The sequence below is a fragment of the Eurytemora carolleeae genome, unplaced genomic scaffold (assembly GCF_000591075.1).
Source record: "Eurytemora carolleeae unplaced genomic scaffold, Eaff_2.0 scaffold860, whole genome shotgun sequence".
Classification (NCBI taxonomy): domain Eukaryota; kingdom Metazoa; phylum Arthropoda; class Copepoda; order Calanoida; family Temoridae; genus Eurytemora; species Eurytemora carolleeae.
In genome coordinates, this window is record NW_019396894.1 from 18,302 (window position 1) to 43,018 (window position 24,717).

General features: G+C 31.4%; 1 protein-coding gene across 4 annotated transcripts; it reads left to right on the plus strand.

The window, feature by feature from the left end:
- Positions 1 to 17: 17 nt before the first annotated feature.
- Positions 18 to 24,434, plus strand: LOC111709860 (glutamate receptor 2). 4 transcript variants are annotated; one of them, XM_023483781.1, is made up of 22 exons: positions 18 to 113; positions 823 to 870; positions 1,019 to 1,047; positions 3,591 to 3,666; positions 4,579 to 4,636; positions 4,972 to 5,070; positions 5,486 to 5,546; positions 6,821 to 6,940; positions 7,759 to 7,827; positions 9,155 to 9,260; positions 10,567 to 10,648; positions 11,349 to 11,448; positions 13,972 to 14,049; positions 15,226 to 15,387; positions 15,911 to 15,986; positions 16,689 to 16,800; positions 17,415 to 17,486; positions 19,392 to 19,448; positions 19,708 to 19,859; positions 21,014 to 21,084; positions 22,920 to 23,013; positions 24,322 to 24,434. In XM_023483781.1, the coding sequence occupies exons 1-22, from the start codon at positions 74 to 76 to the stop codon at positions 24,393 to 24,395; spliced, it is 1,836 nt and encodes a 611-aa protein (XP_023339549.1). In that variant the 5' UTR covers positions 18 to 73; the 3' UTR covers positions 24,396 to 24,434. The 4 variants fall into 4 exon arrangements, with proteins under 4 accessions (XP_023339549.1, XP_023339551.1, XP_023339552.1 ...); XM_023483783.1 differs by having other exon boundaries at positions 19 to 113; positions 19,708 to 19,799; XM_023483784.1 differs by lacking the exons at positions 18 to 113; positions 823 to 870; positions 1,019 to 1,047 and adding an exon at positions 2,936 to 3,173.
- The last annotated feature ends 283 nt before the right edge of the window (positions 24,435 to 24,717 follow it).

Here is a 24,717-nt window from a genome sequence, read left to right on the forward strand (position 1 = left end):
TTAACTATTTCAGAGGTATAAAGCTGGTATAAGAACAAATGTCAGTACATTCTTAGAATCAGTTGATTTGAAAATGCTGAGGTCTCGTCTTCTAATACTGGGAATTTGTTTTGGTAAAAAATTAAATTCTTTCATTATTTATTTCAAGTTTACGGCCGAAAAGGTTTTTTTTAATGCGTGTCAAAATATTAGCTAATTTACAAATAGTTCTATGTTTTTAACATTAGATCGAATACATTACAGGCACTGCTAACTAGTCAAATTGCTCTCCAAAAAAGAAGTTCTGATTTAAAACATCAAAAATTTCAATGTGACGTGAAATTTACTCTAGTATGGCGTGTTGGGGTCATTAAACATTAAATTGTTTGTAAAAAACACGGTGTTATTGTCTGTCTACCAATAATAAGGGAAAACTAATGATCAAGATCAAGATACTCTTTATGATCAAGGAGTGTCAAGTCTCTGATTCACAAGAGTACCCTTAAAAACTGCGTCCGATCAAGTATACATTATATATTCATGTTTTGGTTTTGGTTTTGGAAACTGATTTTTTTCATTTGTGCTTCTCTACAAAAGTTACTTTTCCATTTATTGCTTCAAGCACAATGAAGAAATTATCAGAAATAAACTCTTTATTAATTAGAAAAATTTAAATTTGTGTAAGTTGCAATACCTATCACCTATTTTGCGCACCCATACATTATCAATAAATTGCGCAATTTTCACGATCAAATATGCGCGGAATTGCGCAAGTTTCAGCGAATATTTGCTTCCGGTGGAAACACTGTGACTTTGTACAGGTGTGTACTGTATTATTTTTAGGAACTTCAATGTCAGTTGGTGTAACAGATCTTCTAGTCAACCAAATAGGAAAATATGGATTTTCTTAACTTTTTTTCAAATATGAAATTCAGATATTACGAAGGAAACGGATATTTAAAAGACAATCAAACTGTTTAAAATTAAAGAAATTTTCTGAGAAAAATTAATTTTTTAACAAAAAATTCAATTTTTACAGAGTTTCTAACAGGAGCTGGGAAGCAAAAGGTTTGTTAATCCAAGTAGATATTGAATAGAAGTAGGGGGCGATAGGGTTTCCGTACACTTTGCTGTGACGTTTTTGGACTGCTGAACTCAAAGACTTTGCTAATTAAAGATAGCGCATCAGAAAATCTACGCAAATTTGACGCATTTTCTCGGGTTACCATAGATAGTAAGTAATGTCGTCTTCTCCAGAAATCCGGTATATATTTACCCTGTTGACGTTTCATAATGTCGTCTTTTGTAATGAATTAAATAGTTATTTAAAAGGAAAACAAGGAAACCACTTTAGTTTTACTATCTTGAAATATTTAATTTGTCCCTAGTCCATAAAAGTACCGTTGTTTTTAGAACCTTTAATGGGTTGGTAACTTGAAATTACAACTATAATCAGTCCCTGTGAACATTTACTTTTGGTTTGAAGTATTAATTGTTTATAAAAAAAATAACCTATAAGATCTTGGTATTTAAATTTCAACCATACACCAATCAAGTCTTATATCTTTTATGCAATTGTAACCTTGTACTTTTTAACAGTAATCAAGTATCTCATTTTTTCATTTAAGAAGGAATTCTCTCTCTACCTGATTTAAATGAATTACTAAATTAACGTTGTAATATTTATTATACTATAAATTACTTTTAAAATCAGAGGGTTTGAAATGTTTTTCACATACTCTTGGATCTTTTACTGTGATAATGTGTAAACATAGAATTTGAAAATGACATAATTTATAATTAGACAATCTACTTGTTATCTGCTCAAAAGAGGTATTTTAACGTTCATTAAACTATTTAATCGTAAATTGAGTCTAAAAGTCGTCTTCGTATTCCTTAGGTTTTTTTTCACCAATGTATTTATTTTTTTCCGTCTTTAAAATCCTCCAATAATTCATGCCTCAAAATTTATGCAATCAACTTTCAAAGACTTCTAAGTAAAAGGTCGTCCTTTAATTCGCATTTTTAACGAACCTTTCTGTGATATTTTTTCTTTAATGGTGGATATTTTGAAACAAAATCCCCATAAATCAATTAAAGAATAAGATTAATATTAATACATTAATTTATGCAATATTTTTCTTTGCCTAAGATTAAACAGAAGACGACATTTACACAAAATTTATTTACCGTTTATAATATTGGACATTTCTGGTCCCCTCTTTTCTTCATCGCCTAAAATTCCATTCCATAGTACCTCAGAAAGAATATTTGACGACATCTGAAAATTTTCACAAAAAATTATCGGCTATTTTTGATACAAAATAGATGCGTAACTTTATCACAAATTCAGCAATAATTCACCAGATGATCCTCATATCCAACAAATGATTAAATAGATTTTAAAATACAAATTAATAACATTAATTTTAGAGAAATTTTAGCACTAAACATTCACAATTGTGTTAAATATCTAAGGTTTTAATGTCGAGCGTTAGACTCTCAAACAACCAAAATAACCAATGACGTCAAAATACAGCTGTACTAGTGTACACAATAGTCGGAGAAAGTTCCAACGCCTTGTCTTTATAATTAGCAAAGTCTTTGGCTGAACTAGTTTTTGCGTAACAACAATAACAAAAGCAGCCGATCTAATGTAACCAAACATGAGTTAGTAAACTGTGAAAGTAGTATTAAATCTTGTTAAAAAAGATTGAAAAAGTTAGGATTTTAGTTTTATACGAAAAGGACCTTATTACAGAGACATTTTCAATCAAATTCAAGGTTATCCTGCCCCCTCCCACTCCTAGATGTCTGTTTATTACTTGTGTTATTGTTTACAATCTTTATTATTGTTGTTACGCAAAAACTAGTTCTTCAGCAGTCCAAAACGTCACAGCAAAGTGTACGGAAACCCTATCGCCCCCTCCTTCTATTCAAAATCTCCTTTTGTTAATCTATAGAACTACACAACGAATGAAATATTAAAAAAAAATTTAAAGCAAAGTTAAATCAATTTTAGATGAGTTTATATTCCATTGTCTAACAAGAAACATACTGTTCTTGTAAAATTATTGTTAGAATTTCATTTTCTCATTATAAAAAACCAAAAGGGACTTTAGACGAAATCTCAAGTGACCCTGCAGGGCAAAGTTCGATTTACAAAGGAACCCTGAGGAGCTGTATCTGATCCGGTATGATTTAGATATCGGTATTTATAATTTGGAGTTGGATTTTCAATTGTGGTTTCTCTAAAAAAGTGCCTTGCGCATTTCTACAACTGGAAAACTTATAACAAGAATATTATAATTAAACAATTTTAAATCTAGAAAAACGACAATATCTTCCACATTAACGGGTTTCATGGGACGGTAACATTGGGAATCGGGGATAGCCATCTTTCAATGGAGGGTCACTTGAAATTAACAAGAATATTATAATTAAACAATTTTAAATCTAGAAAAACGACAATATCTTCCACATTAACGGGTTTCATGGGACGGTAACATTGGGAATCGGGAATAGCCATCTTTCAATGGAGGGTCACTTGAAATTATGCTTTCAGTTTCTTGAAAATTTTTTTAATATTTTGAATTTTCTAAACGGAGTAGATAGTTTTGGGAGATGGATGGAGAAAAGACGACTTAGATACAGTTTGTGGATTGGAGGGATGCTACTTTATCAATGGTAAAAACTAATTAATTAATTGATTAATTGATCTAATCCTTTTCAATAATTTGTTGTTTTTTTTATTGCAATATGTTTGAAGATTATTAAAAAAAAAGTGTACTGAGGTCAGAGGTTTTGTGCTGTTAAAGGGACTGTAAAGGAAAAATGAAAGGGGGTATAGACTGAAAGCTAATCACTTTAGCTCTTGATCGCGCCCCATGAAAGTTTGATCTGATTTTCCTGTCTCGAGAAATTGACAGACAAACAAGCCAAATTTATATATAGATAAAGGGACAGTAAACGTAATTTTTAGTCATTTAGTCCATTAATTAGGTGGCATGTCCGATTTACAACGGTACCCTTTAAAGATTTCTCTCATCAAGTATTTCAATTATTTGATATAAAAATTTATCATTTCATTTGTGACTTCTCTACAAAAATGACTTGCTTAAGTGCCTATGCAACAAAACAAAAAATTTGGTCCAGCCGTTTCGCCGGCTTTAGCTGACATATATATATCCATATATGAGGGAAAACGTTTTAATCATTTCCAAGCTTAAAAAAGACATTATATCTCACACAAGAATAAGTTCCAAGGGTATCGTTGTGAATCGGACAACTTGTGAATCTTGTAATGAAGGGACACTTAAAACTTTAGCGACAGTACCTTTAAATATAGATAGATAGATATATATTTGTGTATCTAATCTATCTAGAACACATCACTAGAAATATAATATTTTTTTTCTATTTGGTTACACGAACACGAACACATACACCAACGCGAACACGAACACGAACACATACACCAACGCGAACACGAACACGAACACAAACACGAGCACGAAAACGAACACGATCACAAACACGAACACGAACACGAACGGGATGAAAATAAACAAAATGAATTTGTTGTTTGTTTTTCTTAAGATTTGAAAAGCAGAGACGAAACAATGACAACTCGAAATATTAACATATTTATTTCTGGGTAATTAGTAATTTATAAAAAAAAATATATTCTTGTTTGTCTTGAAAATTGTAAAAATTGTTTCAAAGGAACTGAGTTTTTGTCACAAATTCAAATTTTCTAATCCCTGAATTTTTGCAACCTGTTGGTGTAAACCTTTGATATTTAAAACTTAGACTATTTGATCTATGAAAATACATATAGCTCATAATATCAAAGATCTACGATATTAGGTTGCAAAGATATAGTGATTAAAAAGTTTTTGGCAAAAGCTCAAATCCCTTTACAATAAAAGCATTTTTTTAGAAATAATGTTTTTTCTTTTTAAAATAATTTTAAAAACATGTTTTTTCCAGATCTAACTTGAGAAATATCGATGTAAGAGATATTGAAGAGAAGTGTGGTCCAACAGCACTTTGCTTCGTTACATTTATCAGACGTTCTACACAACCTAGGTTACAGTGGTCGTCCTTTATATCAATACAATAACGACGACATTTCGATTTAAGTTTTGTGCTCTAACAAGCTTTATTAGATTACAAGTTTACAATTAAACAAGGAGAAGCTGTTAGTTGACACTTCATGTCATGTCATCCCTGAGTCTCATGGTAGTTTCAAAATGTAATTTTCTCCGAATTGGTTTGGCCTTTTCGACTTGAAGATTCAATTCTAGCTAATTGCTATACATTTTACTCTTGCAATATACAGGAGGTGGTTCATTTGGCCTACCGTCCCGTTTTGCCTTATAAAGTCTGTACGTGTACTGTACAGGTGGAGCCAGCTCCTTGAAAGTCGGCACGATACATAAAATGAACCGACTTTTACAGTGTTGCATGATGAGATATTTTATCAACACTTAAAATGTTTTAGGATTCAACTTGGTGAAAAAACCAGATTTATAATTCTTGACGTTGTGCTCACAAACTCTGGGGTAAAAAGAATTTTAGAAAACTATTAATTATAAAATATAATATAATTTATTAAAATAAACTGTAAGCTAAACTTTAATTTGCCCTCCATTCAAAGATAGCAATGCCCGATTGTTACGTTATCTCTGAAACCTTAATCTGAAAAAAAATGTTGAAAATAATGTCGTTTTTCATACTCGTTAAAAATTTATTTCTGTGAATTACTCAATTGTTTCTTAACATGTTGGAAATACGCAAGTCACTTTTGCAGAGATATCAGAAAAAGATAAAAAAGGGTTCAAAGAAACAAAACATTCATCAAATTCAAACTTGATCAGACAAAGCTTTAAAGGATACATATGTAAGTTGGGCAATGACCATTGCCATCTTTGCATAGAGAGTCAATTGAAATTAAGCTACATCAGTCCCTTTTATAATGTGCAGATTTTAATTATACAGTGAGAAACAAAAAATAAATGTTGTCCTTTATCTTCTCTTTACTTGATAAGAAATTTGCAATTTTCAATCCTTCCTGTCAAAAATCTTTAAAAGTGTTTAGAAGTTAAAACTTTTGTAAATTTCTGGTTCAAGAATTGATCTCAATCTGATGCGTGGGTCGTGCGATAACTTTAATTAGTGACAGCTCAAGTAAAGATTCTTAAATTAAAAGTACGCTCACGTCGGATATCTAGCTCAAGCATTCAAAATTAACTCCTCACAAAAGTTTCGATCTCGATCTCTCAGAGGGCACTTTTGAAGAAATAAATTAAAAAATTCAAATCTATATTTCAAAATTAAGAGAGAAAAAGACGACAAAATTTTTATTGTTCGTCGGACAGAGAAATAAAAAATTATCGTTTTTTTAAAAACAAAAGAAAAAACGAGCGTTTTCAAATCGAACGAACAATTGAAACCATGATTTTTACTTATTGAAAAGTTTTGGAACAAACTTTAAGAAAAACAATATTTTTTAATGAATGAACGATTATTTTTAACAAATTTTTTAAAAACTATCGTTTATCTGAACGAACTATTTTAATGAACGAATTATTTTACTAAACGAACGCTTTACTGAATAAACAATCGTTCAGTGAGAAAACGAACGAAAAGAATGGAAAATAAACGATAATTTTGAGAACGAACGAAATAGCTTTTCTTGAACGATTGATAAAAAATCAACGAAATGGGTCGTTCACGAACATTGATCAAACGAAGTAAAAAACAAGATCCCAACTCTACTCACAGTATACAAGTTAAAATCAAAGCTTTAAACGACTTTTTGTTGTTATTTATTTAGTTTTCCATGAATATTGACTGTGGGCACACCTTACACATGAATGTTGCTTTTAACTTGATCACAATAAAACGTAATAAATCTGCCAGTAAAACTGCTGGAGTAGAATGCTTGAATAAGAAGGTAAATACAATTTTAAGATTTTTTAAGCTTAGATTTTTTACCCCGTTTAATTTTGTATTTTATAGGCAAGATTATTTTATGTCCTTGGTTTAAAATTTATTGAATTAAGTTAAAAAACGCAAATTTAAGAATTTCCACTCTTAAAAATATATATTTACTGAATTTCCGTCTGATCGCGAAGAAAATTTTGCAATATGATTTTGCAATTTTTTTGCAATATGATTTTGCAATTTTGTGCGAATTGAGTGTAAGCATTTTCTTCGTATGCGATGATTTAATTTTAAAAAAGTAATAAAAAAACTCTTCTTCATAAAATTCACAACTCACCATAATTAAAAGAAAAATAAAGTAAGTTTTTACATTTGTTTTGGTGTACATTTAAAGTCCTATTTCTTTCTTTTTTAAAAAGATAAAAAAAAATGTTAGACCATTTTGAAGGATGTTAAAGATAAAACTTTTTTTTAAATATATAAACTTACTTCATACCAACCAAACTCAAATGTATAAAATTATTAAGAACCAAGGACTTATTTCCCGTTAGCAACCCTGGACTTAATGATCATACAGTGGTAGGCGATTATATCAATACAATGAAGACTACTTTTTTATTTAAGTTTTGAATGTTAACAAACTTTTTTTAAATACAAGTTTACAAGTTATCAAAGAGAACCTTTTTTGATTGGCAGCTTCTCTTGACTTCTATGCTTCAGTGTATCCGGGTTGTTTAAGAGCTTGATATAAATCACAATTTAAATGGAAAGTCGTCTTCATGGTATTGATGTCATTGCCTACCACTGCAGAACAATTTACAATTTTAGGTTAATTTTCGCGTTGCCTTCAATAAAATTGCGCCCTACGTTCATATATACGACGATCCAACAAAGATGGTAGGTTCAGAAATAAAGAATAATAAAAAATGATTGTCGTCTTCCAGTATGGAATCCAAACCAAACTATATCTGTAATTTCCACGTATAAAAAATATCTTTGTATCTTTAGAAATCAATATATATAAATATAAATATATATACATACATATATATATATATATATAAATACATAATGTTAGTTTTCTGCTTCTATCAAATATAGAGTCTCTACAATATTGTAAATAAAAGATAGTCAAAGAAATAATTTGACAATTTCTAGAATGATCCAAGATTTTGTAAACACAGCCACACTCTCTGATTTTTTATAATTCCCATATCTTTGAAACCATATGCGGTTTAAGGACTTGAAGGACAATTTATATTAAATAATTTAAGTTTAAAAATCAATTGTTAAATTTTAAAGTCACATTGATATAGAGATTAGAATATTTTAGTTCGTAGCAATGAATCAATGTCTCAGTCAAAATTTTGATTTTGAAAAGATATCAAAAGCACAATGCGCTGAGGTAGACTGATTTTGGAAAGCATAAATACATACATGTACGGGGTTACCCACATTCTAGTAGTTGCTGGGCTGCTAGCTTAGAACTAGGTGAATAGGCTCCTTCTTTCCTATTTTTCTGATCTCTGTTTTGGTTACAAATGTCAGTGTATGATTTTGTGTGTTCTTTTTAGCTGAGTCGATACTGATTCAGCTAATAGATTTATTGTTTTAACCAGAAATGCTGACAGAGTGGATCAGGCTGCTTTCAGAACTTTATTTCCTGACTGGGGTATTTTCTATGTTTTGATGCCTCTCCAAGTAGTACTTGTGACATCGAGTTGTGGTGCAGAAAGGAAAGGGATAAGTAAGTTTTGAGGAGGAAGTGTATGAGGGATTTCAGTAGAATTGAAGCATTTGTTTTAAAGTGATTCCCACTTATGCGGAATAAAGGGGACACAAAACTGCACTGATTATACAAAATGGGGAGTTGAAGCCTCAAAGCCCCATTAGGTGGAGTCCTCCACAGTAATCCAGTCCTCACAACCTGCCAAGTAAAAAAATGGTATAATTTTTCATGGCTTGTTTATTTATCAGAGGTTATACTTCTGTATTCCTTCTTTCAACTGAGATGTTAAGCCAGAGAAAAGCTGAAGATGGAGTTCTTGTTTCCTAGCGAGAGAAAGGAGAAGAGAGAGAGAGAGAGAGCCCACACTCCTTCAACGTTTAAATCCTTTGTTTCGCTACTCCCCTGTAGAATGAGTCATGATTAATTCTACCCAGCGCTCATCCTAACTGGGAGCCACTGCCAAGAGCAGAAAGAAACTGATTTATTTACTTTTAGGGAGGACCGGAACCATCTATTATGCAAGTGTTTGCTAAGAAAGAAGGTTTAAACCTAGAATGGGTAAATGCTAACTTTGCCTGGGGATTAATTAGTCCTGAAACAGGTATAGATATTAGCAATAGTGGTTATTCCGGTAGTTAAAAAAAACTTTCGTCAATTAGCAAAATTTTGCAAAACCTACTTATCATCATATGAAAGTTCTATGCAGGTCTTACACTTTAAAAATACATATGTGAGTATATGATCACTTTAATTTCAATAAAAATGGGTGATTCAATCGTAGAGTACCCTTGGAATCTTCATCTGATTAATAATATGGAAGATAACGTTTTTCCCACTTGAAAAGTGTTTAATTTTTATGATTTTTTAATCTTTTTTGTAGCAAGAAATGTGCACAACACAAATAAATCAATCGGTTTTTAAATAACAAAAACATGGATATCTAATTAAACTTGTTCTGACAAAGCTTTAAAGTACTTTCTTCAATTCAGGAACATTGCCCAGTCCTGTATTAAACTTTATTTTGTGGAAATCGTTATATCATTTATGATATCATGCATTAGAATTTGCTACTGGATTTATTGATTGATTGATAGTATAATTAGTTGATTGATTGTTGTATGATTAATTGATTGAATGATCGTATTGTTAATTGATAAATTTATTGTATGATTAATTGATTGTATGAATCATTAATTGATTGATTGATGGTAAGGGTTAATTGATTGACTGATCATATTGTTAATTGATTAATTTATTGTATCATTCATTGATTGATTGATTGTATGAATTATTGATTGATTGATTGTTGTAGGATTATTTGATTGATTGATCATATTGTTAATTGATAGATTTATTGTATCATCAATTGATTGTATGAATCATTAATTGATTGATTGTAAGGATTAATTAATTGACTGATCCTATGGTTAATTGATTGATTTATTGTATGATTAATTGATTGATTGATTGTATGAATTATTTATTAATTGATTGATTGTTTGGATTAATTGATTGACTGATGGTATGGTTAATTGATTGATTTATTTTAGGATTAATTTATTGATTTATTGTATGAATAATTGATTTATTCATTGTATAATAAATTGATCGATTAATTTTATGATCAATTGGTTGATTGCTTTTACGATTAGTTAATTGATTGACTGAAGTCTATTGAATGATTGTAGGAGATAAATTAATAAATTGATTTTATGATTAATTGATTGGTTCATTGTAGGGTTAGTTGATGGATTTTGGTTACTTAATTGATTCATAAATTGTATGGTTAATTGATACATTGATTTTATGATTGGATGATTGATTAACATATGATTAATTGATTAATTGATTGTATGATTAATTGATTTCTTGTTTGATTGTATGATTAATTTATTGATTGATTGTAGGATTATGGATTGGAACAATCGGAAAGGTTTTGTATGGGGAAGTTTCTGCAGGAATCACTAATGTTGACATCACATATACCAGGTTCATTTCCAAGGGGAGGGGGTAGGTGTAGCCCCCCCCCCTTCTTCTGCAGATATTTTCAAGCAAAAGAAGTTTAAATATATTTTACTGGGTCAAACCAACCAGTACAATTTTGAATGCATTTGCTTTCTTTTTATACATATGGTCCTAGAATTATGAAGATTAAAACCACGACTTTCAAAAATGAAGCTTTACAGAGTTATCCACCAAGGTTGAGACAGACATCAGGGATTTTTTCAACTCATTATATTATTTTGGATTCAAATTTAAAACACTGATGTCTCATTTATTTTATATTGGAAAAAAGGCACAACTGTGAATCGAACATGAAATGACAATCTGTGAAAAGAAAATGATGTGAGGTACTTCCTCAGGGTATTTTCCCAATTGTCAACTTCCCAAAGGTGCAACCCAAGCGGCAACTTCCTCATTTTGTCCTAGACGCAACGCTTGGTTCCCTAGTCTTTTCTAGCCGCAGCATTCAGCCCTAGGCCTATTCTAGCTTCAGCATTAGGCCCACCCTCCCAAAGCAGCCTGCTGCGCCTCAGAATACTTAACTTAACCTTAAATGTACATTTGGGAAGTTACCTCTTGGTAAATTTCACATTTGGGAAAGTCGGTAATGGGAAAATGCCTTTAGGAAAGTACCTAACACTCTTGACATTATGTTTTCAGTAACTTTATACACTCTACTTCCCAGATATAAGGTTGTGGATTACACAAGTCCTATTTCCATCAATAGAGGAATTATTCTCTCTAAAAAACCAGGACCAGCATCTTCTATTTTTAATGTTGTAAAGGTTAGTAAATGCTGATTTAAGTCTAAAGCATGAACGGGAGGTGGAGGGGGGGGGGGTGGTATTAGGGTGCCCCTGAAAAAATTCAAAGATGTGCAACACATTATTTGGAAGCATTATGGAAAAACTAGATCAAATACGAAATTTTAGCATTTAAAATAATTTTCTTAAATTAGCCATTTTTGGCCTTTTTTTATTCATTCTTGGCTAAATGAAGTAACTCTGTCAATTTTTTGAATTATGATACCATTTTGGAAATCATTTAACTTGGTTTAGACGAAATTTTGTTTTTTGATGGTTAAATATTCAGAAAAAGGTGAAAAATCGCTCCTTTTTTACATCTTTCGTCAGCTCCACCTGGGAGGCTGGGACGTGGTTAAAGTAAATTTCAATTTTTAAACTCAACACCATATTATTCAAAATTATTTTGACAGCTTAGAAAAGACATAAAAAATGTTTTATTGACAAGTTTAACGGCAAATATGTAAGGTATTGGCCAAAAAATAAATAGAAAAAACCAATTTTGCTTTCTTGCATTTAAAAAAAAATTTTTTTTAATGAAGAACTATTTATTAATAGATTGCATCATTTGGCCAATCAAGAGGAGTTATGTAGCAAATTGCACTGAAAACGGGGTTTAATATGATTTTTTGGGCCAATACCTTACATATTTTTTTACATTACAATAAAACATTTTTTAGGTCATTTCTAAGCTGTCAAAATAATTTTGAATAATATGGTGTTGAATTTAAAAATTGAAATTTACTTTAACCACGTCCCAGGTGGAGCTGACGAAAGATGTAAAAAAAGGAGCGATTTTTCACCTTTTTCTGAATATTTGACCATCAAAAAACAAAATATTGTTTAAACCAAGTTAAATGATTTCCAAAATTGTCTCACACTTTAAAATCCCTAACAAATTGACAAAGTTAATACAATTTAGCTTAGAATTGGTAAAAAAGGGCCAAAATGGCGGTTAAAGCGAGTCACGGAAGTTCGTAGTAAGATTTTGACTCCACTGGAGACTATCGGAGGGAATTCATTTTCACTGGTGGGGTTTGAAAAAATGCTTTTACAATTCAAAACTTTACGCAGGGTGATTTCCATTCCACTGACGGGATTCAGATATCCTTCCTAGTTTCTACGGGGTTTATAAATCCACTGGAGGGATTCAGTTATCCTTCCTGGGGGTTTTTAATTCCACTGGAGGGATACAGATATCCTTCCTAGGGGTTAATAATTCCACTGGAGGGATTCAGTTATCCTTCCAGTGGAATTATAAACCCCTAGGAAGGATAACTAAATCCCTCCAGTGGAAATATAACCCCCAGGAAGGATATCTAAATCCCTCCAGTGGAATTAAAAACCCCTAGGAAGGATAACTGAATCCCTCCAGTGGAATTATAAACCCTTTGGGAGGATATCTGAATCCCTCCAGTGGAATTATAAACCCCTAGGAAGGATAACTGAATCCCTCCAGTGGAATTAGAACCCCCCAGGAAGGACATTTGAATCACTCCAGTGGAATTATAAACCCCTAGGGAAGATATCTGAATCCCTCCAGTGGAATTATAACCGCTCAGGAAGGATATCTGAATCCCTACAGTGGAATTGTAAACCCCTTGGAAGGATAACTGAATCCCTCCAGTGGAATTATAACCCCCCAGGAAGGATATCTTAATCCCTCTAGTGGAATTATAAACCCCCAGGAAGGATTTCTGAATCCCTCCAGTGGAATTATAAACCCCTAGGAAGAATAACTGAATCCCTCCAGTGTAATTATAACCCCCCTGGAAAGATATCTGCATCCCTCCAGTGGAATTATAAACCCATAGGAAGGATATCTGAATCCCTCCAGTGGAATGGAAATCACCCTGCGTAAAGTTTTAAATTGTAAAAAGCATTTTTTCAAACCCCTCCAGTGAAAATAAAATCCCTCTGGTGGTCTCCAGTAGAATCAAAATCTTACTATGAACTTCTTTGAGTCGGTTAAAGCAGCAAAAAGGCTGCAGCTCATTTAGGAAAGTTATTTTAAAATGATTAAATTTCGTATATGAGCTAGGTTTACCCAAGTGTTTCCAAAAAATGTGTCGCACTTCTGGACANTAAGTTGGAGTTATTTTTATAATCTTATGAAATATATCTAGAGAGGAAAAGAGTTTTTCAAAAACATCGTTCAGAGTTGTAAATTATAATTTGTTCATCGTTTAGAACTATTTAATTGAGTTTAACGAATTCAGATTTATGTAATTTAACGTGAGAACTATAACATATAAAACCGTATAAGTCCTTTGAATTTTTCAAACAATGATCCGATTAGGTCCTATACTGGTATCCACAACGGAAACTCTATTTAAATAGTTTATTTAATTGTGTTTAACAGAATTTTTGTTATCTTTCATTAAACTTCATGGAATGTCTGGAGAATTGATTAGATTAAATTAATCCGTTGAACCACAAACTATACGGATTAAGGATTAAGTGGCTCATTACAAAAGTTTAGACCTTTGATAATATTTTATTTAGGTGTTTGATCCTTTAGTTTGGAGTTTGATAATTGTAGGCCTATTCACTAGTTTTGCTCTTCTTTTTGTCTTTCATTCAGTAAGTATAAAAGGACCAACTCAACCTGAGTTGTGAATTTATGAATGGAAAGAGGTAATTAAAGGGACTGTACGCGCAAGTTACCCTCCAGACAAAGATGGCACGGTCTGATTTACTTCAGTATCCTTAAAAGCATTATCTGATCAATGATGAAATAGAGATCAATGTTTATAATTTTAAAAACGACTATTTACAATTGTGGTTTATCTACAGAAGTGATTTGCGCATTTCTACTGCAAGAAAACATAAAGAAATTAAACACTTTTAACCCAAGAAAAACTACAATATCTTCCAAATTATTGATCAGATAAATGTTTTAAAGGTGCCGTGTTGTGAATCGGGCAACGCCATCTTTTCATGAAGGATAATTTGAAATTACGCATACAGTCCCTTTAAACAAGATAATTCTCATTTATTGGAGCAAAAATAACAGTGCCAGTGTTATAGAAGTTTTCAAATTGGAAACTCTTTTATATTCAGTAGACTCGAAAATTTATTTTATTATTTTGTTGCTATCCAAAATCAAGAAAATGATCGGACAAAGCCATGTTTGGTAGATTTCTTAATATATGAGTACAGATTTAGGAAATCCCAAACTCGATATTAAAAATCCTATTAAACAAATATAGGTATGTACAAACCTACCTAAAAATTGATATTCAATGCCTCATTAGTCATTCTATGGTAGGAATTTTATCACACCATCAAAGAAATTGAGTCTTTGCCACAACCTCAAATTATATATTCTTTATATTTAAAATTCGGTGATGGTGATGGACCAAATCTCTGTAGTCTGTAGAGTAAAAAAGTAGATGTTAGTTCCACATTTTATTGAAAATATATTTCGGTCAGGGTTGACCCTTCTCAGTTCTAACGATATTATAGTAACCTAACCTTCAAAATCGATAAAAAAAATATAAAAAAATGTTTGTTAAAAATCACAAGAAAATAAACAAACAAAAAAGATTATTCAAAATAAAAACTTGGACAGTCAAATGGACATAAGGGAAACGAACTCCTTATATCTCTGCAGCCAGATATTTCAAATATTTAGATTATTTGATCTAACATAATTCAAAGATTAAAATATCATATCTACGACATTGAGTCATAATGATGCAGGGATCAAGTTTGGGTTACAAAATATATAATTACTGGATAAAATATTTTCTTTAGGTTGAAGTAGAGGGGTATCAGGGTTATGATGAAAACTTGTTATTTTTTAACCTTCTCGGCCAGCTGGTTCGTCAACCGGTCCAGATGAACCTGCCCAGATGGATGGAAGTCCTGGTAGTCTCATTTTCAATTTTTGGACTCTTTATAGGATTCTTCTATGAGGTATGCAAACGAAAATATAAAACTGTGAAATAGGAAGACGACTTTTTAGCAGTATTTTAGTAACTAGGCTTTCAGGGCGCTCATCTTCTTTTTTAATTGTAAACATTTTCTCTTTGTAAGACAAGACCAAAAAAAGTTCTCGGATTTTATAAAAAATCCGTAGATTTTCAATATTTTATTAAAATCGAATTTTGATGGAGACTAATTTTTGAAATTTCGATCATCCATAAACCTTCCCTGTGGTCATGTTAGGTCGCACACAAAAATTAAGGCCCGTTCGGTTCAGCCGTTTTGTCGTGTGTTTTGGATACAGATAAACAGACAAGCAAAGTATATATATACATTTTGTATTTGATGTTGTTTTAGTTTTAGTTTTAGTTTTAACATCATTTATTTGGTCTGGATGGCTATAAATAATAAAATGACATTTAAGGTATTCGGAATAAGGTTGCAAAGATATTTATGAATTTAGTAAATTGTTGTACCAAGTCTTCGCAAAAAATTAGAAATAATAAATGTTTAGAGTTTGATTTTATCCACACTTGTATCAGTGCCCTACGAGAAACCTATCAACTCCTTGAAGGATATTATTGAACGAGGTATTATTTTTCTATTTAACTATCTAATTTCATTTAATTTAATTTAACCAGAGCTGAAAACTTTGGAATGGGATATCCTTAATCCCGATCGGTTAATTAATCTAAAGATTAATAACAAGAGGAGAACAAGCAATATTTAATCTCGAGATTAAGAAAAAAGGGAGGATCAAGCATTAATCCCGATATCAATCATTCAAAAGTTCCCAGCTCAGAAGAGATAAAGCAAAGATAACTCTGTACAAGTTCAACGAAGAAACGTTTTCAAACATTCCATAGAAACCATAGAAGTATGGCATAGGAAGACGACATTTCAGCATCTTATGTTTTAACATAATTCAAAGTTTGAAACATGTAAGGTCGGCGACATTAGGTTGCAAACATATAGGATTTAGAAAATCAGAATTTGTAATTGGGGCAAAGACCCAATTCCTTTGCTTTCTAGTATTTGTGCATATAATAAGAACTAGAGGAGCTACAAGGTCACAAAGTCGTAACAGTACACCCAACTCTCAATGTTGCGGTACAATACAACATCTTTTATATATTAGCCAGTGGTCCTGTCCAGTCTGGACTACCCAGTATAGAGTCAACCCATCAGTCATAACGTTTTATTCAAGAAATGTAGCCTGGCAAGATTACAGTGATGTTGCATAAATTTAAACTTATTGTTCTTGTCTAGTTGAGAAAATAAATTTTTTTTAGGATCTCGAGTGTATATTTGCCAAGGAGGAACATATGAGGCTTTCTTCCGTGACTCTACCGAAGAAACACCAAAGAAAATATATGAAATGGCAACAAGTAGCAGCAAATACAAGTAACACATTTAATTGTTTTATTTTAATTTCTTTAAAAACTTTATTTATTTGATATTGTCCCCTATATCATGCATGTATGCGAAACGATTGATAATAAAACAATCATGTGAAGGTGCGATTGAAATTCTTCTTTTACGTAGATACATTTTAAATGTTAATTTAAAAATTAGACATGTTATAAATAAAATGTTGTTTCAATAGAATAATATTTGTATTCTTACTTCACACAAAATAAAATTCAAACTTTTCCTCAAAGCTCTTCATATTAAGAAGACATACAATATAACATAAATCTTATGTTCAGTTTTCCAAGCTTGAAACTAATAACGAATTTTCTTTTAATTTAAATTTCTAAACTAAACCCAAAGGTTTGTTGTTTAGTGCAGTATAGTACCTTGTACTGTGGTTGCACAAAGTTTAGTTGTTTAGTGGTATAGTACCTTGTACTGTGGATGAACAAAGTTTTGTTGTTTATTGGTATAGTACCTTGTACTGTGGATGAAAAAAGTTTTGTTGTTTAGTGGTTTAGTACCTTGTACTGTGGTTGCACAAAGTTTTGTTGTTTAGTGGTATAGTACCTTGTACTGTGGATGAACAAAGTTTTGTTGTTTAGTGGTATAGTACCTTGTAGTGTGGAGGAACAAAGACGACAGAGTGAAGAAATGGTAAACAATGGCGCAGTAAGGTTAGACTCAACCAAAGTGATCAGATTAGGGGGGGGGGGGAATAATATGTATGCGTAAACAAACAAATGTTTGGAAAAACAGTTATATTGAAAGCCCTGCCGTCCTAATAAACAATCGTTTTGTTTTTGAAAAAAACTATTGTTTTTGAAAACAAACCTTTCCTTTTGAACTTTCAAAAAACGGAAACGATTGTTTTTGAAAACGATCGTTTTTTAAGAATGTTATTTTAAAAAAGAAGGAAAAACGATCGTTTTTTAAAGAACTATAGGTGTAAAAAAATAATTTTGCTGATGAATCTTAATTTTATAACAATTATTTTTTTTTTATTAAAGATAAAGTTAAGAATTTTGTCTAAAATGCTTTTATCGAAAAAAAGAAGCTGTCCAGCAAGAACCGGAGACCCCTTACTTAAAACTAAAATTGACTTAAAGTCAGGAGGATCGGGCGTCTTGAAGTCCATCAATTACTAATACAGAGGAAGCCTTATTTAGACTGGAAAGAGGTTGTTGAAGTCACTGCTCATGAACTGGGGTATTGGGTTATGAATATAGGGAAATCCTCAGATTCAACTATTTTCCGGTTCATCGTGGGACGCATCATTCTCAGTCTCTAGGTCATTGAAATCACTTTCATTCTCAGACAAATTCGTTTCATCTTCATCATTTTGTCTTTATCATCATCATCTAGTTTCATCTTCATCATTTTGTCTTTATCATCATGCACACAAATATAAATACTTTTTGCTAGAATATGAGCGAAATACACACAAGCCTGGGAAAGTTGTAAAACATTCATGGATGAAATATGATATGTCATAAAACTGAGCATTGACTTACATCAACTTGGTGTCATGTCTTGGTAAGTCGACTAACACATGTGGATGAAATATGATATGACTTAAAACTGAGCAGTGACTTACATCGTCTTTGCGTTGTGTCTTGGTAAGTAGCTGAACAGATGTGGATGAAATATGGGGGGGGGGGGGTAACAGGTAAATTGGGGATGGGGGAACAAGACTTATTTTGATTTGTTGAAGGCTTCTTGAAGTTGTGGGGGAAAACAGAGAACACGCCTAAAAAGGGGACTGCGAGTAGAATACTCAATTATTTTAATGGTTATTTCTCAAGTTACAAGATATTTGATATTTTTTTGGAAAATTGAAGAACTTCGAGAAGACTTAGGACGTCCGGGATTCCATGTGGTTCTTGCTGGGGGAAAGATTTCTAACCACTGATTTTCCGATAAAAAAATGTTCTCTTTAAAAATGCCTTGACCATTCGTCAACTAAGGGTTATTTTAAAAGAACGAAAAAATACCGTTTGTAGTTTTTTAAATACGATTATATGTGAAAACGATAGTTAAAAAAACAATCGTTTTTTAAATTAACGAAAAACTATCGTTTTTAAAACCGACCATTCAACTAAAAATTATATTTTTATAAAACAATCTTTTTTAAAAAAGATTGTTTCGTTTTTCGCTTTTTCTTTTTCATTTTCATAACGAAACGATAGTTTTTCAAAAAAGTGGGAAAAAAATGATCCTTCCCTACGTCCTACCATGTTTGGATTAATTACAATCTTTTGTTTACAATATTTGTTATTGTTTTGATAAAATTTGTATCCAAATCATAAATCATTACAGCTACAGTATACTTGAATCAAGTGTTTTGTTAATTTCTAAAATGTTTAAGGTCCAGTTACACAAAAAATAGAATATGAATCATTTCAAAAAATATGTTTTAGTTACATTAAGCAATATTTTAACTCTAATAAAGAAAACAGCCAAAATGAAAAATGAGAATGAACACTAGAATGCGTAAAAATATTAAACATTTTATTTCATTTTGATTATCTTTTAGAGCTAAGTTCATTATTTAAAAAAATATTTTGATAAATTTTATTTAGAATTGTTGCTTCTACCATGGGCCTATCAGTGTTTCAAGATTACTATGATAGAAATAGGAAAGTTAAATATTTGATTTAGATACTTATCATTATTTTATCAAATTTTATTATTATTATTTCATAGTCATTATTGATATTATTATTATTATTTTTAAATAATTATAATTATCACTGTTATTTTTTAAATTTTTACTATCACTACTCTTGTCTTTGTCAATATTAGGAGCAATCATTAATATTATTATTACTGTTATTTTTGAAAGTTTTTCTATTTTTATTAGAATGAACATTTGTAATTTGTTTTAATTTTTTCCAGTGTCCAGCCGTTCCGAATGGGTCAAGATAAGATATTCCATTTTTATGTTGGAATTCCAGTTCGCAAAGATGCTCAGTGGAAGGATAGTTTAGGTTACAGTGATACAGTGATAACTAGAAAACTCTGGCATAAGAAGTCGACTTTAGATTCAAGTAATAACTTTAAATAGTCCAATAAACATGAAGCACAAAAATTGTGCAGTGTTCACTTAATAACTGGTTTTATAACTTACTAGTAAACTTATTTGTAACAACATCAAATGCACTTCAGACTGCTTTAATGTCGTCTTCCTATTCTAGAGTTTTCTGGTTTTTAATTCCCATGTCTCACTCACAACATTACACTTTAAACTTTTGTCTTAAAAATAGGGAGATATAAACGTGAAGAGGAAGGCCAACCACAACAATTTCTAGTCCGAGCCACATTCTTCTTTTTTTCTCGTCCGAACCACCTCAAAATCCTTGTTCTTAGATTTTTTATGTGCTTTAAAGTTTCTAATTCTTAAAGATAAAACTATTTTTTTTAATCTGGCCACGTTAGGGCATAAAATATGGATAGACTAAAGTATTGCAATGATTACATCATGTTGGAATCTTCAAAGCCATGAGAATAATGTCAAAAGTATTTAGTTAAAACTTAAATCTCCTCTGCCTCCGTTAAATAGCAAAATATTTGGCATACAATCTGCTATCATTTACCCCATAGAATCTGGAAAAATTCTTTGGTATTCACTATAGTTAACATAAAAGATTAAAGTTCTTTTAAACTCGGAATTATTTGCGGCATTCTACACCAGGAATATCTAAAAATGCGCGTAAAAAATATGAACATTTTTAAGGGAAATTAAACTCTAAAACGTACTTTAATTCAATTGAAACTATTTTTTTTTGATTCACAAAATTCAATATTCCATTTTCGTCCGAACGTGGCCAGATTCTTAAAAATAGTTTTATCTTCGAGGAATAGACACTTTAAAAAGAACGTATTGGAAAGACAAGGATTTTCAGACGAGAAAATGAGAGAATGTGGCTCGGGCTATAAATGGTTGTGGTTGGCCTTCCTCCCCTCGATCATATCTCCCTATTTTTAAGACAAAAGTTTAAAGGGTCATGTTGTGAATGAGACATGCAACTTTAGGAATAGAGAAGCATATGAAATGACGCCTAAAGTTTACCTCTCTAAAATACCACCTTTATAAGTCTTAAATTAAGTTTTAAAGGATACTTTGTAAATTGTAAATCTTAATAATTACGTTAACAATTCCTTCAAGTTAATAAAGTTAAAAACTGTTTTTTGTTTGTTTAAGATTCCGTCATTAATCAGTTATGGGCAGGTGGACTTCTATCTAAATGGTTTAACGATGAATTCAATTCTAAGGTTAACGATTTTCATTTTCACACTCTAGAGGAACTGAGTCTTTGCCTACACAATGTTATGACCCCTATATCTTTGCAATCTAATATCGAAGACCTTATGTACTTGAAATCATGAATTCTATTTGATCAAATAATCTAAATTTAAAATATCTAAGGTTTATGTTAATGCCTTATGCAATATTTTGATAAATATTTAAGCGATTTTTTAAATATGAGCGAAATTTCTTTAAAAATATAAGCTATTTTTGTCTTTAGCTTTTTTGTTAACCATCCAACTTTTGCTGCCAAAAGAAATTTTTTCATTAAAATTTTAGAGTGCATATAATTAATTTTGCATTTTTTGGAGGAACAAAATTGCAAAGTTACGAACTTTTTTTTAATGAAATTCTGCAACGGGTTTGAATGTTAGAATGAACTAGTATATGTCTTGATTTAAACATAAACAATTTGCCACAGTCAACAAGAATGGGTTCACATAGTAGATGTCAAAGTCTACCACAGTCAACTAGTATTAGTTCACACTCTTTGCTAATGGTGGATGTCAAAGTCTACCACAGTCAACAAGAATAGGTTCACACCCTTTGCTAATGGTGGATATCAAAGTCTACCACAGTCAAAAAGAATAAGTTCACACCCTTTGCTAATGGTGGATGTCAAAGTCTACCACAGTCAACAAGAGTAAGTTCACACCCTTTGCTAATGATGGATGTCAAAGTCTACCACAGTCAACAAGAATAAGTTATGCACCCTTTGCTAATGATTGATGTCAAAATCTACCACAGTCAACAAGAATGGGTTCACACCCTTTGCTAATGGTGGATGTCAAAATCTACCACAGTCAACAAGAATGGGTTCACACCCTTTGTTAATGGTGGATGTCAAAATCTACCACAGTCAACAAGAATGGGTTCACAACCTTTGCTAATGGTAGATGTCAAAGTCTACTACAGTCAACAAGAATGGGTTCACACCCTTTGCTAATGGTAGATGTCAAAGTCTACTACAATCAACAAGAATGGGTTCACACCCTTTACTAACGGAGGATGTCAAAGTCTACTACAGTCAACAAGAATGGGTTCACACCCTTTGCTAATGGTAGATGTCAAAGTCTACCGCAGTCAACAGGAATGGGTTCACACAAAAGTCTACCGCAGTCAACAAGAATGGGTTCACACCCTTTGCTAATGGTGGATGTCAAAGTCTACTACAGTCAACAAGAATGGGTTCACACCCTTTGCTAATGGTAGATGTCAAAGTCTACCGCAGTCAATAGGAATGGGTTCACACACTTTTCTTATGGTTGATGTCAAAGTCTGCCACAGTCAAAAAGAAATAGAATACATTACTACTTTTGCTGAATCAATATGTATTTATAAATTCAATGAATGGATTCCTGAAAATGAGAGCTGACTAATTATCTACAATTGTAAATATAAGATGAATGTTTATTCACTTGTGCAGTTTTATCAAATACCGATCAGAGCAAAATTATTAAAAGTTATATTTTCAATTGGCAAATATTAACTTTTCTTTTGTGTTTTGTTTTTAGCTGAACCATCATACATTATTATTTTGTATTTTGTGCTTAAAAATAAATATCATAACTATAATTCATATGGTAACAATAAAATCTAAAGGCTTCATCCAAACACAATTTAAAAATGACTAATGAATATTTTGTTCGAAATTAGGAACAAAATTATCAGGATATCAAAACAATTTTATATCCCGCGAACACGTTCTTTTGAACAAAACTTTCGCGTCATCGAACAAAACTTTTGGTAACTTCGATACATCGAACAAAATGGAAAAATATTATTACAGATTTTTTTTTAGATTTTCCTAAAAACTACGGATGATGACTCTGCTCCGCTAAAAATGGAATATTTCTGGTTCCCTACCATCATTCTTTTCTCAGGAGTAATCTTAGGTAAACCAATAGATGTCGTCTTTTCATCATTTAAGGGGTTTTTCGTTCACAATTTAACCCTGAGACAGAATCCTATAGGACTTATGCGCATGCCGCGTATAACAGGCTCTCTAATTCTGTCTTCTTGTAATTCAATATTTTATTTTCTCATTGTATACATTGTAAATCAAAACCAAAAAAGGTTGTGGATCTTGAAAAAAATTTCGTGGATTTTCAAAATTTAATGCAAATTGAATTTTGTTGGAGGCTAATTTTTGAAATTTTAATCATCCATTAACCTTCCCTAGGATCATGTAAGGTCCCAAACAAAATTTAAGAACAAACAGACAAGCAAAGTTTATATATTGATGGTTAAAACTTAATAGAGCTAGTTAAAAAGATTAAAAATCAAACCAATCTCTAATTGGTCAAAGATATTTTTTAACAAAATTTTTTTATCTTTAAGATAAAATATTCTCTTCCATTGGCCGGTTTAAGTTGAAAAACTGATTTCCTATCGATTCAGGCATTGAACTAATCAGCATTGTTAACCCTATCCTCATTGGGCTATTCTTTTTAATTTAGATTTGTGGGGGGACTATTCCCTTCCCCGCCCCCTATGATTTTGCCCTTAGAGTTGAGATAGGGGAGTGTGATACATGACCATAGTCCTACTTCTCAAGACGCGCTCATTAAAAAAAATTAACCAACACATCTTTAATTGTTAGGTTGCAATGGAGAATTTTGAAAAAGTTCAAAAAGTATTTATTTCAGGTTATATGCAGGTGTTCGAATTACAACAAAAACCATAAGACTATTAATGACAATAATAATAGTAATATAATATACTAGGCCTCGTGTCTTTCTTCTATTTCAATCTTTTTAATTATTGCTCAAACTTTCAGCATGTTTTCTTCGGGAAAACAAAATTACAAATTTTGCAATTACGAAAAGTATTACTAAAATCAAACATTTTTGGAGACAAGTTTTTGTAATTCTTAGCATCCATAAACCTTCCCTGAGTCATGTGAAGTTATTTCTGATTTTTTTTAAACACCTACCCGCCGTTTGACTGTCCTCCACCCTACTTTATGCATTAAAAAAAACTTGTTGCATAATTTATTCACAACTATACAGTTGAAAAAGTGAAGAAGTTTTTAAGGTTTGATGTCTGCCGTTTTTGAGTAATTTAGAAAAAAAAACACAGAAAGGGGGGAAAACACCCCCCCCTCCCCCTAATCGTGATAGGGTTAACTATAACCATTGGTTTTATAAACAATGCTATGGATATGAAAAAATACGTTATAACTTAAATTTCTTTCTGTTAAGGGTTAACTGCGTTTTTGGTGGAACTGAACAAAACTAAGAACAAGAGCAATAAGAAGAAGAATTTAAACGAATAATGTAATTTGATGAAAAAATTAATAAACATTATCATTTTATCCACAACTAAATTATTTCAATTTTTATTGATAATGTCTGAACCATTATCAGTTAAACAAGTAGTTTATTATCAGTTAAGTTAAGTTGAAATATCAAAGGTCTAGGAAAACGGGTTGTAAAGTTATAGGAATTAGAAAATCAGAGTTTGTGGCAAAACCTCAATTTCTTTAACAGTTTCCTTGTGTTTAGTTCATTGTATAGAACAGTTAACTTTCTTTAATATTTTTCATTTGATTCCGCAATTTGTAATCGCAATTTCTTGTTTTCTAGATCTTTAAATAA

Bases quoted from the DNA above. Each gene is read 5' to 3' on its own strand.
- LOC111709860 (XM_023483781.1), top strand. From the start codon at position 74: ATGCTGAGGTCTCGTCTTCTAATACTGGGAATTTGTTTTG. The intron at 6,941-7,758 runs GTAAATACAATT...TTACAATTTTAG, and splicing joins TAGAATGCTTGAATAAGAAG to GTTAATTTTCGCGTTGCCTT. The intron at 11,449-13,971 runs GTTAGTAAATGC...TATTTTATTTAG, and splicing joins CTATTTTTAATGTTGTAAAG to GTGTTTGATCCTTTAGTTTG.